Source organism: Dipodomys spectabilis, unplaced genomic scaffold (assembly GCF_019054845.1).
Source record: "Dipodomys spectabilis isolate Male_0828 unplaced genomic scaffold, ASM1905484v1 ptg000137l, whole genome shotgun sequence".
Classification (NCBI taxonomy): domain Eukaryota; kingdom Metazoa; phylum Chordata; class Mammalia; order Rodentia; family Heteromyidae; genus Dipodomys; species Dipodomys spectabilis.
In genome coordinates this window covers 11,750,120-11,769,242 of record NW_024870814.1, presented here as the reverse complement: position 1 = coordinate 11,769,242, position 19,123 = coordinate 11,750,120, and the positions used below count along the sequence as shown (strand labels likewise).

Genomic DNA, 19,123 nt, shown 5'->3' with positions numbered 1-19,123 from the left:
AAAAAGAAAAAAAAAAACTAGCTCACAGGGAAACACTGGTTCTCCCCATCTGCACCATGGCATGCAGAATAGTGATAGATTTTCCTTTACCACTTAAGCCCTCTACATGCCATGGGACCTATGTTTCTTTAGGCCTGGCTTACTTCACTTAATATAATTTTTTCCAAGCCTTTCAATTTCCTAGGAAATGGGGCAATGTCATTCTTTCTGATGGAGGCATAGAATTTCATTGTATATATGTACCAGATTTTCTTGATTCATTCATCTACTGAGGGGCATCAGGATTGGTTCCATATCCTAGCTATGGTAAATAATGCTGTGATAAACATGGTTGTTGTGGTAGCTTTGGTATGATCTTGTTTGTGTAAATGCTCAAAAGTGGGATTGCTGGGTCATAGGGGAGCTCTATGTGAAGTCTTTTGAGGAACCTCCATACTGCTTTCCAAAGTGGTTGAACAAGTTTACACTCCTACCAACAGTAGGGTTCCCTTCTGTTCACATCCCCTCCAGCATTTGTTGTTACTGGATTTCTAGATTATAGCTATTCTAACTGGGGTGGGGTGGAATCTCAACATTCTCTTCAATGATATTGAAAGCAAAAATTCACTATCACACTCTTTTACATGAAGCCAGCATAACCCTCATACAAACCAGGCAGGGACTCATCAAAGAAAGAGAACTATAAACCCATTTCTTTGATGAATATTGACGCAAAACTTCTCAACAAAATCTTGGCCTAAGGACTTCAACAACTCATCAAAAAAATCATACACCATAATCAAATAGGAATCATTTCAGGGATGCAAAGATGGTTCAATATATGCAAATCAAGTTATAAAATTCAACACGAGTAAGGATAAGAACCACACAATTATCTCAATAGATGCAGAGAAAGCATTTGACAAGATCCAACACCCCTTTATGATGAAAGCTCTGGAAAAACTAGGAATCTACAGAACATTCCGCAATACAATAAAGGCTGTATATGACAAATGTACAGCCAGCATTTTACTAAATGGTGAAAAATTAAAGCCATTTCCTCTAAATTCAGGAATGAGAAGAGGATGCCCACTCTCTCCACTCCTCCTCATCCTATTATTAGAATGCCTAGATCATGGGCCTCAAGCCAGAAATCTCAGGGATCATGCCCATGTCCTGCAGCCTTGCCTAGCTCCTGAGGATTTGCATGTGTCCATGCACAGCCAAGTGCCTGAACCCTTCTCCATGGTCTGCTTACACCCTGTGTAGCAGTCAGTCCCAGTCAGCACACAGTATGAGTGAGAGCCCCTGTTCAGCTCAGAGGATCCTGCTGCTTTGACCCAAAGATACAGAAGGACAGTACTAGGAATTTATTGAGCCCTAGGTTAACAGTGATGCCTTACTCCTCATGGAAACTCCCAGAACATAATTAATTCTGTGGATATTTGGTGTCTGTTTTCAATATCAGGTGCTAGAGTGACATCCCCATTTCCCAGTGTCCATCCTCTCTGTGTGCATCTGTAGGAGACAGTCTCCATCACTTCTAGATCCAATCAGGGATTAGTCGTGATTCACAGTGGCATCACCAGAAACGAGGTGATGCTCCTAAACTCTTGATTTATTGGGCATCACATTTACAGTCTGGGGTGACATCCAGATTTAATGGCAATGGACAGGAGTATTGACAACCCTCTCAATGTTGTCTGTCTGTCTTCCATCAGCCTCAGGAGCACCAACCAGATAATGCTTCTCGTGTCTTATAAAAAACACAGATCTGTCATTCTGAGCCTCTGAAATATGGCATCCAGGTGGATATAATTTGCAGTTTGTCACACAAGAGGCTTTTGCCCGCCTTGTGCTCCCTTTACACTGCTGCACCCACCTGCTAATTTGCATAGTGCTCCCTAAGGAGGACTTTCCCTTTTGAGATGAAGACTCAGCTTGCCCTTGTCTTGTCCTATCAGGACTCTTGAAAAAGAATTCTTTTAGTAAGCTCCTGGGCTGCTAATGCTCTGGCTCACTGGTAAGGACAGAGGGAGATGAACAATGAAATCATGTAAATCTCAAGAAAATGAAAGGAAATAGATCATCATATTGAGTGTCATAGGTCAGGATGCAAAAGCAAAATAGTGTTCGGTCCTACTCACTTGTGGAACCCAGACTTAAATGATGGTAGTGATGATGGTGGTGATGGTGATGATGGCATTGATGATGATGATAATAATGATAATAATGTAATATAATTTAACATGAATGCCAAAATGGAAAATATCTGAAGGGAGACAGGTGAAGCTGAAAGAAAGGGACAACAAGCACACTAAGTGTAGAAGATGAATTGGTATATAAATAAATATATACATTCATATACTCACATGTGCATTCGAGTTACGAAGTTCCTTTACACAGTATGAAAAATGGTGGGAGTTGGAGAGCAAGAGTATTGCAATAGAAAGGAGGTGGTGAGTTTTTGAAAATAAGCTGCATTCAGGTAGGGATTCTCATCACAAACTAACCTACTGTTGTTAATATATGACAATTACAATTTATCCAACAATGAAATAAATAAAATACCATGATTATGCATATAAAACTACTGGGAATCTGCACAACTATTAACCAAGAACGGTAAAACTCCAAATGAAAACTTGTCAGCTGCTATGTCATAAAAAGGCCACTAGATGGAAAACAAATCTCACAAAGAAAAACTTGAAACCTAACCTTGTCCATAGGAGCTTGAAGCCAGGGAGTTCCATCTCAGTCTTTCATGGCACACATGGCATGTAGGACCATGTTTACAGAGGGTATTGTGTCTCCCTACGTCCACTTTGTAAACCTGACAAGGATGACGCACAAGTTTCTTTTTTTGGGGGGGGTGGGGGCCGGTCGTGGGACCTGAACTCTGGCCCTGGGCCCAACACACAAGTTTCTTGTAGTGAAGTTATTAAGGGCAGGTCAGAAAGGTGAGGGGAGGAGGGTGGACCCTGCAGATATGCAGCCCTGACGGGAACATGTGCACACACCCTGTCCAGCTGTGGGAGGTGAGAGAGGGCTGCAGTGTCAGTGCTGTCCCCAGCTGTTCCCAAGGGTCCTCTGCAGTGATCAGGCCACTGATTGTCCTTAAAGGCACAGATGGTGTCCTGAGCTTCATGATGTCAGGCTAGAAATATAGCTGTTCATTGTTCCTAGCATTCTTTTACAGTGTTCGAATTTAAAATGCTGAGTTAGACAATTAGAATTATATTAATTAATGTTTTAGTTTACTAGGTAATTTACTATGTATAAACAATAGATATATAAACTCTACATTCATTTGTGAAGTGCTCCTCTCTATTTGAGAGGAATAGACTTTTTCTTTCGATCCAGTCATCACTCAGGTCCATGACCCAGACCATTAACACTTTTCTTTCCTGTATGCTCTTTCTTCTTCCAGGAAGATCTCCAGAAATGTTTTCTTATGACCTGCTTGGTCTTCATCTCTTTCCTTGGTTTTCAGCCTCATTTCTCAGCCAGCTGGCTACATTCCTCACACCTCAGGGCAGTGTAAGCCTATCTGCAGCTCTGATATGAGACTAGTATTCCAAGTCTTCCATGTATTTCAGTACCTGAAGGAAGTCTGTGCAGATTTCAAATTCACAAGTCCCATGCCACATGTCCACACATGCTGAAGGCAGCCCTGGAGTATGGATCTGGAGAATGTAATGTGTTATTCCCAGAGCCTGGCTGATTTTAACCACACTCAAATAGATACTCTTGAGTTCTCTCTTCTTCATCCTATTATAATGGCCCCTTGAATTTATTAGATGGCCTTCACAACTATAGCAGCCAGCTGCCTTCTCCTTGTTTTATTTAGTACCAACTTTGTCCTGGAGTGCATGTAAGAGATACCAGATCCCTCCCAGCAAGGGCAGTAGGAGCAATTCATGGGACCATGTCATAAGATTAGAAGTGATATTTCAGAACAGTGAAGGGGGTGGGCATATCTTTTAGGGAAATATATAAATCATCATCAAAATAGGAAAAAAGAGCATTGTAAAAGAATTATGTGAGCATGTAGTGCAGAGAACATTAATTTTTTATAGGATGGAGGTCATCAAATCAAGACTCAGATGGAGTTCTGGTAGTAAATGGTACTGAAGAATACACTGATTGGGTAATGAGTTACTCATGGTCTATTGGCTTTGAAAGAGCAGTGTTATCTTTACACATCATCTTCTTGGACTTACAGTGGTAAGTTCCATGTGATCACCCTGTTCATTTAACTCTGGTATGACAATCTACACAATGGGATGAAGCATGTCCATATGCTAATCTCTATGTGGGGACCTTTTTCATTTCACTTTGGCTTCACTGTCTGTGATTTCCCAGGTGGAAGATGTTCTTCGCAAACTGGGTGGCTCCAGTTTCTCAACCCCACCCTTGACCACATTGTAATTTGTCATTTCTGTACCTATATGAATAACATCTCCTACATACAACTTGTGAAAACTGCTTTGTTGGGGTAATGCATATAATACTAGCCACAGGAGGTTGAGATCTTACGATTAGGGTTGGAATTCATGTTGGACACAAAAGACTATGAGTCTCTGTCACCACTTAAACACCAAAAGGTTGGAAGTGAAGCTGTGACACATTTGGCACACTTTCACCCTTGAGCACAAAAGCTCAGGGACTAAGTCAAGCCCCAGGCCTAGTACACAAAAATCTGCTTGACTTAGGACCTAAAAGACATGTAACTTGAAGGACTATGCAGGCTTAAGGAGCATAATGGAGTTCAAGTAGAGTTGAGTCCTCGGTCTAGAGAATAACTCAGCTTCTGAGAAAGAAAAATTTCCATTAATAGAAGAAACAAATGTCCTCTAAAAGTTCAGAAATATCTGGCACATACATGCATAATAGCCACAAAGCTAGATATGATTCCAGGTATTTTCCTAAAACTAAAGAAGAAATACCTGAGGGTGAACTGTTCTAGGAGAAGGCGTTAGGGAAGAATATTCAGAAGGGAAGCAATCCAGTCAAATATATGAGTTCACAGGACACCAATGAATGCACCAATGGATTGTCCATACACCTCTGATCATGACACTTTATTGCACATATTATATTTTTCAGTGCTACCTTCCAATAAAGACTTTGAAAACTGTCCACTTCTCTCTTTCTATCAATGCATCTATCTGTCTTTCTACCTACACATATATTATCACTTTTATAGCACACATGTCTGGGTATTAATGATCATTATTAAACCATATAACAAGGTTCAAGCAAACAACCTGAATACTCTTAAGAATTCTGTGTCACAAACTTCACTGATACCAGAGTTAGGGGCATTCTAAAATTACTTTCCCTTGGAAATGTTTGCCTTTGAGTGACTGATTTTAGTGAAGGAAATCATACCAAGTCATGGATAAGTTGAAAATGTTAAAAATTCTATTTGGGGTTGAGAATCGAGCTCAGTGGAAGAGTGCTTACCTGGAAAGTGCAGGCCCTCTCAGTTCAGTCCTCAGATCTGGAAAAAAAATCTATTCTTATCACAGGCCAACAGAATCATAATGTTTTCTTGTCTCTAGAAACACATCATCTACAAGCACATTGGACATCTGGGTTCCCAGGACTGTGCTTTGTCACTGAGATCTGCTAGCCTGCGGCTTTGACTCGTACTGCCCAAGCCATGTTGATTTGCATGTGCCCAGAGCTCAGCCCACTACACTGGGAACTTCTTCATAGGCTGCTCACACCCTGTGCAGGAGAAGTTCCAGTCAGCACACAGCACGGACATGAGGGCCCCTGCTCAGCTCCTGGGGCTCCTGCTGCTCTGGATTGCAGGTAAGGAAAGATGATACTGGGGATTATTCATCCAGTGTTCAACTGAGCTACTTTGCTGTTCATGGAAGTACTTGGACAGCAGAATTAATTAAACTGCTAATGGCTTTTATGTTTTCAATGTCAGGTGCCAGATGTGACACTCAGTTGACCCAGCCACCATCCCTGTCATCATCTCAGGGAGACAGAGTCACCATCACTTGCCGAGCCAGTCAGGGCTTTACCAATTATTTACATTGGTACCAGCAGAGAGCAGGAAAAGCTCCAGAGCTCCTGATCAGTTATGCAACTACTTTGCAATCTGGGTTCCCAACAAGGTTCAATGGTAGTGGATCTGGGACAGAGTTCACTCTTGCCATCAGCAGCCTGCAGCTTGAAGATGCCGCAACTTATTTCTGTCAACAGAGTCATTATTATCCTCCCACAGTGATATAAGTCATAACAAAAGCCTCCCAGCAAAGCAGAAGTGAGAGGCTGGGCTGCCCCAGCTGCTCCTCCTGGGGCCTCTACCTGCACAACTGCCTCTACTCTACACAACTTCTCAGATGCAGCCAAACTTTAAGGTCACTGGAATGTATTGGGAGAGGTCATGGAGGCATTTGCACACCCTAACATTCTGTCCTCCTGCTCATCCCAAGCAGCACACACCTTCTGACTATAAAAATCACTGATCTATACTCATGTTTCACTTACATTGTGCTAACAATTTGCAGCCACCCAAAGAAAGAGCCATTTTAGGTATATCAAACCAGGTTTTAAACGCAAGGCAATAAAGCTTTAGAAAAGATTTGGAAAAAATTATATTAAGTGAAGTAAGACTGACCAAAAGAAACATAGGTCCCATGGTTTCCCTTATTTGCAATAACTAGTATATGTCAGCGTCAAGCAGAAAAGGTCAGATAAGTTGATGTTAGGGAAATGAACCCTAAGATATGTATTCAAATGTTTTTTCTTACATGCGATTGTTTCTAACACATAAGATCATTTCTTTGTTGCTTTGTATGTCCCTTCCCCACGGTATAACCCCTGCGTTCACTGTATTTGATGTTGGTATAATTTGTGGAGGGAAAGGAAAAAACCAAATTGTTTAAATAGGGATACAGGTGAACCCATTGCAAAAATGAGATGTACAAGTCATTATGTCGAAAACGAACTTTACAACTTTGGTGGGGGGGAGAGGGGTAGGAGGAGTGGGTGGAGGGGCAGGGGGAGGATGGGAAGGGATTTTAGGGGGAAACAAAGGAGGAGGCTACAATGCTTGATGAGAAATGTACTCATTACCTTGCCCATCTAATTGTAAACCCTCTGTATGGTATTTTCACAATTAAAAATTATAATAATAAAAAACAGGTTTTGTTTTCAGATTATAAAGAATTCTTCATCAAGTTTTGAAATATAATTTCTTGATTAAAATGGAAAATTTCCAGTTCACTGAGAGATACATCCATGAGTTATCATATATATATATATACATATATGTATATATATATATGCCAGTAGCAATACATAAGATAGCAAATTTACACAATTCCTGTTACAGCCATGGTCTGATTCATAAGATACTTCATCCATCTGCCAAGGGCTCTGAGGATATTGAGCAGAGCATATCTTCTGAGACCCCACTCCGCTGGGCCTACAGCCCACAAAGCTCTCCCCTTGCAGGTCTGTATTGGTGGCTCTACTCAAGAAGCAGTTTTCCCTGTATTTGATGTTGGTTTATGTCACAACCACCTCGGCCAGCAAGGAAGACACGACCCGGGATTCTTCTCAAAGCAGTTTATTCAGGAACCTTGTTTGCTAGCTTCTCCACGCCCCGCACCCGCACTCCGGTTACAAGCCTCCTGGATGGCCAATCCCGAGGTGCCACGTGGCATATACCAATAGGGTCGCAAACACGGAAGCAAGCCAGTAGCCAAGCCATAGCCATATAAGGAGTTGTTTTTCACAGAGAGCACTCGCCATCTGGAAGGCGGAAGGCGGAAGGCAGCACCATCTTTGGTAGTGGCCGCGCCATGCGGCCGCGCCATCTTTGGTCAGCTCCTGCAGCTCTCCACAGGTTTAATTTGGGGAGCGGAAGGGAAAAAACATATTGTTTAAATAGGGATACAGGTTGATCCATTGCAACAATGTACAAGACACTATATTGAAAAATGAACTTTACAATTTAGACTGGGAGGAGTGTGGAGGGAAGAGAGAAGGGAGTGTAGTTGTGGAGATGGGAGGGAAAGGATGGTAGGGGAAAACAAAGGAGGAGGCAACAATGATTGATAAGAAATGTATTCATTACCTTGGTTATATTGTAACCCCTCTGTATTAGTATTTTCATAATAAAATCCTTATTTAAAAAAAGGAGTTGTTTGAAGATATTGAAAGGTAAAGAAAAACAGAAATAGGAAAGGAACAAGAAAAAAGCCTTGCTCCTGTCATTGCTTAAGGAGGTAAAGAAAAAAATAAGTTAATAGAGGAATAGAAACATCTTAATACTCCTTAAAATAACATGAAGCTCAGACCTAAGTGAGACATAAGTCAGGCAACGCAGTTCTCAACACTTTCAAACAGTGTGTTGAGCATCCTTTGAATATCAAACTGTGAAATAAGAAAGCAACAAAATCATGCTCTGAGAAAGAAGTTAGAAAGGACAGTTGTGTAAAGCTTAAGGTTGAAAATGGTTCTCCAGTATCAGTTCTTTGGCTTGCTGGGTAGTAGCCTCCAGAACAGCAAGATGTGAGGCTCTGGTTTATGGATGCTATAATGACCCCATACCGACTCTGCTGCACACCAAGATTCCTCCTTGCAGATTCAGACAACAAATTGCTTTTAGGGACAAGCTCCATTATGTCGTTGGGCAACATGTCATCCTGGCATGTCCTATTTATCTGAACAGTAAATTTGTTTATACAACATGAATGCTCCATCAGTGAAATTCTAAATGCAAGCTTCTAACCATCAAGCAACTCATAGCAGCACATTTGAAAACATTTTCGAAAAGTAATTTTATAAAGAAAAAATAGTCATTGAAAAACAATTTTGATTGCCGTGATACAATTGTATTTGAAGTACACTATTGTGCAATGATCTAAACATTTGAACTAACAAGCTAGTTCATCACATTAAACATCCATTTCTTATAGGCATGGGATATTTTCAGCTAATTATGTCTTTAAGAACTTATTTCTGGGGCTGGGAAGGTGGCTCAGGAGTAGAGTGCCAGAGTTGGCCTGAAGAGCTGAGGGACAGTGCCCAAGCCCAGAGTTCAGTCCCCATGACTGACAAAAACAAAACAAAACAAAAATAAAATCTCCCTTATTTCTACTCATGTTAACAAAACATCCAATCTAATTATCAGAAAATTAATTTCTTTCTGATGGTGATTATCAAATTGGTTATTAATTGTCAATGCCATGGTCTCATCCCTTGAAAGTAGAATAGAACAATGACATTATAATAACTTAAGGAAATACAAAGACAAAACTAAGAAAAATGTGTTACCCAATTTTGGAAAGTTTGGACATAGATATATCTTTTTCAGTTACTAGACCTCAAGGTATTATTCAGAGTTCAGAAGGTCAAGGCAGCCTTGGATTCTGGCTAGGTTCAAATAAATACACACATAGAAAAATAAAATATGAGAATTTGGGAATAGATAAAATACATTTAAGACAATATTTAACAGGTTCCGATACACACTGACCCATTACATCAATATTTACTATAGAGTAATGAGAAAGGGATCTTACATATACTATACAATTTTTCAGGGTCATAAATTCACATTTATTAACTGAAAATATTTTATATATGGAAATATGTATAGAAAAAAGGGTTGGATAGAGAGGACTGGGGTAGAAAGATGAAATGGTAATATGGATCAAGATGCACTATATTTATATACTGACATGTTTAATGTACCTTTTATGTAATACTCACAGATAATAAAAATATAATTCAAAACCAGAAATATGCCTGAAGTTCTCAGTTGTCCACATTCTCATCTCTGTCCACATGATTCTTTGCAGGTTGTAGATGGACTGGATTGAGACTCTTAAGGCTTCTAAACTCATAAGCGAATAGAAGAGGTTTCATCTCATTCAGAATAACCACAGTAAAGAAGAGAAGGAATAGAGTGCTGGAAAATGCACTTCCTGAAGAGGCTGTGATCACAGGAGCTCACAGCTGAAGACCCGGTGAGGTCAGGGCCCAATTCTCAGAATATATCCAGGAAGGCATTGCACAAGACCATGTTCACACGTGCTTCTTCTTATCAGCAACTTTTAACCATAGCAAGAATTTCAGTAAGACTCAGTCCACAGAAAAGGAGCTATTTGTATGAAATATGTTAGGGACACTTAAGCAAAACTACTTCTTGACACAAAGGAATCAAACACAACAAATCATGGATGAAATATTATTTTCTTACCTATTCAGAATATGTCCAGAATTCAGAATCATCATCAGTATCCCTGAGAGCATCTTACAAATAACATCTTAGATCTACTGAATGTGAATCTTCACTGATTCTTAGGAATCTGAATATGCTTCCTTAAGGTTTAGGATGTTATTTATGAGAGGAGAGGAGTATCATGGGTAGAGAGATGCTTTTTATTCCTCAATCAGCCCATTAAAGAGCATTTCTATGTAAACCGCATCCAACACACACACACACACACACACACACACACACACACACACACACTCCTTTATCAGTCAACTGACTTAAGCTCTGAATAATGTTTAACTCAGTTTTAGATACAGAAAATTCTAGATGCAGTAGTTTCATCTGTCTCTACTCAGGTGAGGCCTGTCCTGTCTGTTGAACAATTTGTTGTATTAATGTAAAGAGAACAAGTAGTAGCCAAGTGCTGGTGGCTCACGCCTATAATCCTAGCTACATAGGAACCTGAGAGCTGAGGATCAAGGTTCAAAGCCAGCCCAGGCAGGAAAGACCTTAAGAGTCTTATCTCCAATAAACTACCAGAAAACTGGAAGTGACACTGTAGCTCAAGTGGTAGAGCACTCTCCTTGAGCTGAAGAGCTGAGGGACAGTGCCCAGGCCTAGAGTTCAAGCCCTATCTCCAAATAAACAGAAAAACAAAAAAAAATTAAAACAAGCTGCAATTAAAAGAGTTTAAACATATGGTTTATAACAAGCAACTACTGTGAGAACTGACTCCCTCCATGAGAGGAGATATAGCCCTTCTGAGAACAGGACCTCCAATGAATTAATCACTTCCCACAAGGAGGCTCTTCAGATGACCATGTGGGGTCTTCTGGAGCATCAGCACCAACTTCCTTCTCCATATGTTCCTTCTTACGATGTGATATTCTGCCCCATGACAGAGAAGAATCCTTGGAGACAAGAAGTAGGGATTTAAGTCTCTGTGACAAATAAGCAGAGACTGGTTAATATAGATTGGGAAGGTAGACATTATAAGATTTTATGTTAATTAAAGATAACCAGAATTACATACCTATATTTGTCTTTACATAGTTTAAAAAAGAGGCTAAAAAACAGGTCAGTATAGCAGTAGAATACATCTTGATCACTTTCTCCCTTTACTCTCTAGAGGTCAGATTTAAGAAATTCTGTGAGCAATTTGTTGTGTAAATACAGTGTGGAAGATTAACAGGATAGATAATGGATTTTAAAACTCATTACACTGAAGTAAAGATTTATAGCATTTTTCCTTTATCCTTTTTAATTTAATTTTATTTTGTTGTAAAGGTACTGTACAGAAGGGTTACAGTTACGTAAGCAACGTAATGAGAACATTTCTTGTCAAATATTGTTACTCATTCCTTCATCTCCTACTATCCCTCCACCCCCACCCACCCCGAAGCTATAAAGTTCATTTCCAACATAGTGTTCTGTGATTATCACTGTTGCATTGGTCACCCTGTGTCCTTGTTTCACCATTTTGTTATTCTCCTTCTCTTCTCAAGTCATATAAATGTGTATAAAAGATGATGGTTCCAGAATATAAACAGTGACTACAAGGGATAAGCCAAATGGAAATTAAAAAAGATATAATAAAAAGAAGGAACTTGATACAGTATAGAGACCACAACAAAGACAACAAAAAAGACATCTTGTTTCTATATCTTGGAGTTCATTTGGATTAGCATCATTTTATATGGTGATATGTACATAGCTATTGATCTATTGTGATTGTCTGCAAGGACTATACTAGACATATACTAATTATTACAAATGAAGGAATCTATAGAGCCTATGATTCTTTTGATCTGCTTACGTAATTTAATATGGTTTATTCTAAATATTTCCATTTTCTTGCAAAGGGATTTGTAGAGCTCCTTTACCCAGGTGAAAACTTTCTAAATAAAGATCGAGAAACACAACGAATCAAAGAATGGATGGATAAATGGTATCATATTAAGCTGCAGAGCTACTCCATGGCAAATGCCATAGCCAGCAAGATAAAAGCTTGCACACTGGGAGAAGATATTCACAAGCTATACAACAGACAAGGCCTCATATCAAAAATATACCTAAAGCTCCATAAGCACCCCTCAAAAATCCTCAAAGAAATAACCAGCCCCTTAATCATTAGGCTAAAGAATTAAGAGTCTATTCTGGAGAGCAAATAAGAATGTCCAATAGACACCTGAAGAGAGGTTCAACATCTCTGGCCATAAGAGAGATGCAATTCACAACCACATTAAGATTCCACCTCACCCCAGTTACAATGGCCATTATTAAGAAAACAAATAATGGGGATGGGAATGTGGGTCAGTGGTAGAGCGCTTGCCTTGCATGCTCGAGGCCCTGGTTTGATTCCTCAGCACCACATAATCAAAAAGAAAAAAGCCGGAAGTGGCGCTGTGGCTCAAGTGGTAGAGCGTTAGCCTTGAGCTGAAGAGCTGAGGGACAGCGCCCAGGCCCAGAGTTCAGGCCCCACGACCAGAACCTCCCCCCCTAAATAAAAGAAAACAAATAATAATAGATGTTGGAAGGGATGAGGCCAGATACTACTCTGATGGTGGGAACATAATGCAATTCAACAACTATGGAAAGCAGTATGGAGGTTTCTCAAAAGATTAAACATAGAACTCCCTACAATCCAGCAGTCCCACTTCTGGGAATTTACTCACGTGACCACAAACAAGGCCACATTAATGTTACCAGCACAACTGTATTCCTTGCAACACTATTCACTGTAGGTAAGATATGGAACCAACACTGATGACCCTCAATAGATGAATGGATCAAGAAAATGTGATATATATATATATATATATATATACATCTATCTATCTATCTATATATATACACCTGTATACATCTATATCTATCTATCTATCTATCTATCTATCTATCTATCTATCTATCTATCTATCTACATTGGAATTCTATGCTTCTGTCAGAAAGAGGGCATTGTCCTTTATTTATTTATTTATTTATTTATTTTTAATTTTATTTTATTTTATTTGAGAACATACTGTACAGAGGGGTTACAATTACATGGGCAGGATAATGCATACATAGCTTATCAAGCATTGCAGCCTCCTCCTTTGTTTACCCTTATAATCTTATAAATAAATGCATTTAGATCACTACTAGTAGCAGAAAATTTTGTTTTTCCTGTCAATTGTTTAAAATGTGTGTGAATTTGCATCAAATGGTATAAACTGTTTCACCATGATTTTCTCAAATACATCTGGGAAACTAACAGTTAGAGGTTGAGATGTTCTGAGCTCCAGATTTTATCATTCATTGGCAAAATATATGACAAGAATGTATGTTAACAAAAGGGATGCCTTCGATTCACTTATGAACAGTTATTGTAAAGTTTATCCTCATTTGTAGCATTCTGTAGAATGCTAGTCAGAACTACCTCAGATTGTATTCTCAGTTCTCACCTCTGTCCTAGCAAGCATCTTACCCACATACAGAGAGGCACCCTTCTGATTTCTAATTCTCACTGAGTCTCCTCATAGTGTAAGTTTGTGGGTCACCAGAAAAGAAAAAGTAAATGATCCCTGAGCTTCCAGCGTGGTGCTTACGCTGGGTGATTGATAGTCAGCTGTCATCACTACTCCCATCTCAGAAACAGTTGATTGAAGGGACAGAGCTTACTTGGAAGTATTTCCAGACACTTTTATTGGTTCTAAGATTAGTGCAACAAATCTTCATGGTAATTTGGTAAGTAAAAAGAAGAAATTACATTAAGCATTGTCAACATTTGACAAGTAGTGGAAAACCTCTCTTGAAAAGCACATACACAGGCAAACACATATACTGAATATAAATATATAACACTCATTTACCTTAATGTATATGAATATACATTTCTTCTTAATTTTTCCCTGAAATGAGACATATGCTCCTCATCACTTAGCACTTATTACAAATGCAGAATAGCTGATGTACTCTGCATTTTATCAAAGTAACACTTGTCCAGCAATGTTTTGAAATTCATGATTTAAAAGGACTTACCTTGCAAATGAGATCTCTTATGAAAAGTTGTTGGCAAAACACCAACATTTTTGTGTAAGTAATAAAAACTATTTTTTCTTCTTGGATGTTGAAGTTTAAGTTCATAATTATTTACTATTTGCAAGATCCAATACCTTGAAAGTCTAATGGCATGATTGGTTCTCATTAACTTGATGAATTATTAAGAAATACTGATTTCAAATGTGTATTTCTGTTCTGGAGATACATGGACATAAATGTGTTTCTATATCTTGACATCAAGATAGTGTTCATGATCTTAAGTGTCCAATGCCTCTTTGGTGTCTGTTCCAGATCTAACAAATCCACACAATGGAGACAAATCCAGTGACCCGCAACAGAACTCTCCAGTTGCTCCCTGCCTGCATTGTAATGGTGAACTTCTCTATGACCTAAGATACATGTTTTGTAGTAGGATCCCCTGGGTTTGGAATTTTTACACACCATCATTGTTGAAACACTGATTTCATGTCAAATATGCACACAGAGAGATGAATTTTTATCAAAACTGACTACATAACTAAACTATTTACAAAAACAGAGAATACAGGGAAAATGTGAATATGTGAATGAATGAATTACAGTGAGATCTTCCTAGGAACCGTCTATCAGGAGCAGTAAATTTGCAAGAGATCCACCAACATCAATAAATATCAGAGGACTTAAAAAAGGACTTAGATATAACATGTGAAAGTACTGATGATAAGAAGTTTACAACAATGTACACACTAACAGCAAATGGTATGTTTGTTCCTATAAACTTGTATAAAGAGCTCAGTTGCCGGCAGCCCTCAACTCTGTCCTCTGCTCTCTCAGAGATGGATAGGACTCTGTCATTCTACAGCGTTGAATTCTAAATAAGGCCCTCATTCACCATATGGATAGGGATCTACAGAGGGAAGGAGTTATGGAAAATACACTTACTGCAGAGACTGTGTAATGAAGTTCAGAGCTGACTACCCACTGTGGTCCTATGGCCCAACTCTCAGGATTTGATCAGGACAGCATTGCCCAAGAACATTTCCATATTGCATCTATGTGTCATCAGAAAGTTGCAATAAAAGCAACAAAGTTTCATAAAGTCACACATTAATGGAAATAAAGTTTTTATATTATATGTATATATATGAGTCTCTTTACAAACTAAATTCTCGCTTAACACAATAAAAGCAAAATTCAACTAAATATGGAAATAATAGTTTCTTTCTTATTCAGTTTTCCAGAATTCAACAATATCATCAACAACACTGAAAAAATGTTGCAAATACAAAATTATAAACCACTTGAGATCTACTGAATGTGAATCTGCATTTCAGCATGTTGGCAGGTGAGCTTTATTAGGTTTAAGAAGCCATGTTTAACCCAGGAGCTGGTTGCTCACAGCTGCCATTTTAGCTTCTCAGGAGTCTGAGGTCTGAGGATTGTGGTTCAAAACCAGCCAAGGTAGGAAAGATATTAAGTACTTATCTCCAGTTAACCACCAAAAATCTGGAAGAAGAGCTGTGATTGAAGGTGGTAAAACACTAGCATTGAGCAAACAGAGATTAAGGACATTGCCCACACCCTGAGTTCAAGCCTGAAGACTGGCACAAACAAGCAAACAGACAGAAACAAAAGAAAACCAGCTGTGTTTAGATGATGAATATCAAGGTTGAGAGATTCTCTTTACTTCTCTATTAGCCCCTATTAAGAACATATCTAGTTAATCCACATGTTAAGTACACACATGTGCATATATACACATGAATGTGCCCATATGTACATGCATATGCACGTGCATATACACACATACACAGTCCGTTTCCAGTTGCTATAAAAAAGTGAGTCACTTTCAATAGTTTGATGTATAGACTTATTCATTCAGAGAATGATAATCAGTTTTTTCTTAGTTGACCTAGGTGAAAAAATTGCCACAAACCTTACAAACTATACTAAAAAAGAATAATATCTTTATGAAAAAATAAAATATTTAATCCAATTTGTTGTCCTTTACAGAGATCATTGCACTGAATTCAACATTCAAATCCAATGTAACTTTTACTCTTATCTCTTGTAATGTCATTAAGGCATCATGAAAAGCTAAATTTTTCAGAAGACATTTCAAACTTAGCTTTCTTACAGAACCAAATCTAGAAATGGATTTGTTTTCTGGATGTTTTAACAAAAAAAGTACTGGGTTTAATTTGGGCTTATTACCCAAGATTACATTTTATTACTTGGTTTTGGGTTAAATTATATAAAACTATATTTTCTTAATATTTATTTATTTATAACTGCTGGGTTGAACATGGAGCCTTATATCATCTTGGCTAGTCCTCTTTCCCTGGAAAATTCCTCCAGCATTCTTTGATGGTAGTTATTTAGGAGATGGGTCTTGTGACCCTTTGTGACCATATACTGATCCTCAACCCAGATTCTCCAGATCTCAACCTCCCAAGTAGCTTGGTATACAAGGTTGATCTTTGCTTCCAGCAACAATCTGTAAATCCCTTTCCTCCAGCATTTGTTTGCTGTCCTGAGCATGTTTCAAAAGTGAAGGGATGTAGGCAAAAATGGTTCCAAAAGCTGGTTAATCTAGATTCAAATATACTATCATTCTTCAGAAACTACTTGCACCTGAAGAAGCTAATTGTAAGCAGAACTCTGAGTAGCCAGGTTTGGTTCCAAGGATACTATGTAAGTGATCAGATGGTGTGAAAGAAAAAAGTAAATGTGGAGCCATTGCAGCAATTGTCACTGTGAGCTTACTATACGTTAATACAATTTAAATGCACAGTTTTCAAGAATTTCCAGTAGTTAATTACTTTAAATATCAACTGTACGCTTTCAGTAGAAACACAATATGAAATGTGAATTGAGAGATACCAGAATAGGAAATTACAAAGACAACTGAAGTATTAGTTCTTGTGTTACCTCATGCAATACATTATTTTGAATACTTTTTATTGTAAAAATGCTGTACAGAGGGTTTACTGTTACATGAGCAATGTAATGAGTACATTTTCTAATGAGCATTATTGCCTACTCCTTTGTTTTTCCCCTACTATCCCTTCCCTCCCACCTCCACAACTGCCCCGCATAATTGTTGTCACTATTTATTTGTTTGGCTCTGGTCCTGGGGTTGAACTCAGGGCCTGGTTGCCCTTCCTGAGGTTTCCTTCCTCAAGGATAGTGTTCTACCACTTGAGCCAACACTCCACTTCCAGCAATGATTTTGAAGGGGGGTGGGGGATGCCTTTGGGGAAGGGTAGTTCAGTGGGTAGGACAGTCTCCTGTACTTTCCTACACGGTCTTTTTTCAACCATGGTCTTCAGATACCAATATTCTGAGTAGCTAGGATGGCAAACTTGAGTCAGAGGTCCCCCAGCTTTTCCCCTGTTTGGAAAAAAAATCTGATTACTTTCCCCTGTCCAGAGGCCCACTGAGTAGTCTGTTCTGGATCTGAGTCTGAGACACATACACACACACACACACACATGCACAGATATTATGTATGTGTTTGCTTGTATATCTGTGTGTGTGTTTGCTTGTATGTGTGTGTGTGTGTGTGTGTGTGTGTGTGTGTGTGTGTGTGTGTGTGTGTTTAGTCTTTGCACTATACAGGTATTCCCTGTGATTTGAAATCCTCTAATATTATTGCACATATTCATTCATACATTGGTATAAAACTTAATTTTATTGATTTTGACCATGTTTGACTGTTTTCCCCTATCCACAGCCTGTCTGCACAATGTGTGCACTTTGTGGGTCTATGTGTGGGTATATTTTGCATTTCCATACAGCTGTTCCCTGTGAATGGGAGGAAAACCCATTTCCTTCCGAGAGTAATAACACTTATTAATATATATGTCTTATAAACCCAATCTACATAGAATACCTGTTCCTTAGGAATTCTTCCTTCAAGTTGTATAAGGACGGGAATTAAGGAGGGAGGAGTAGCCATGAGGTGCTAGGGTCCCAGAGATAAGGTAAGAGTGGACATATTGTGAGACTGTGGCCTTGGCAGAGGCATGGGAAAGCCAGTGGGCAGTGTCCTTTGGACATCCCACCAGTGTTCCAGGCCTCTTGAGCTCATCGCCAGGGGAACTTGCCATTATCCTAGTTGTCCTCCCAAATGGTCTTGAACATGAGCTTGGCAGTTTTCATACCAGAGGCCTTTCTGGTGTTGCCCATGGACCTGTGTACAGATGGTGGTGCTGGAAGGGGCACAGGCTGTTGTCTGGGCTTGGGATGAAACTTCCTTCCCCTGAGACCACCCCTGCCCTCAACTCCTCCAGCACTAGCAACACTACCAGCACCCCTTCCTCCTCCTATACCTCCAGCTCCTGGCTGACCAGCACTTCACATCACACTTGGTAGAAGGGCAGAGATGTGGCCACTCCCAGTGCAGGCCAGGTCTGGCTAGACTTGACCTCCTCAGGACACTGTGCCACTGTGTTCATGGCCCAGAAGCTTGTGCAAGAGCCAGGAGGCTTTTCTGGATGTTGGTGTAGGAGCATCTGGACCTGTTGTCCTCGGCTCATCTTGCTTTGGGGAGCCCAGAACCTGGCACTCACAGCTTTCAGACGCCATAGGCAGAGTACTTAGTTGCTACTTCCATAACAACAGCATTGTAGGGGGGTTAAAAATCCCTTTCAATTAGGGTTTAAAGTGATAGTATTTTTTATGATCATCACAAAAATAAAAATGTAATCAAACAATATATCAATACATTATTCTGACAATATTACTGTTCGAATTTGAAAATAAATATGACTTGTTTATTTGGTAGGAGCTGATGCAAATATATGCTTTTAATTTGATTTCTTTTAAAATAGTGCTATATGATGAGTTTTCAATAATGCTTTTCAT

General features: G+C 39.2%; 1 protein-coding gene and 1 pseudogene across 1 annotated transcript; one reads left to right on the top strand and one right to left on the bottom strand.

Annotated features, from left to right (window-relative positions):
• Positions 1 to 2,987: 2,987 nt before the first annotated feature.
• LOC122116816 lies at positions 2,988 to 6,306 on the top strand. The gene is made up of 4 exons (XM_042690415.1): positions 2,988 to 3,135; positions 3,410 to 3,519; positions 5,670 to 5,802; positions 5,927 to 6,306. The coding sequence occupies exons 1-4, from the start codon at positions 2,988 to 2,990 to the stop codon at positions 6,232 to 6,234; spliced, it is 699 nt and encodes a 232-aa protein (XP_042546349.1). The 3' UTR covers positions 6,235 to 6,306.
• Positions 6,307 to 8,478: 2,172 nt separating this feature from the next.
• On the bottom strand, positions 8,479 to 8,703 carry LOC122116815 (annotated as a pseudogene).
• Between the last annotated feature and the right edge of the window lie 10,420 nt (positions 8,704 to 19,123).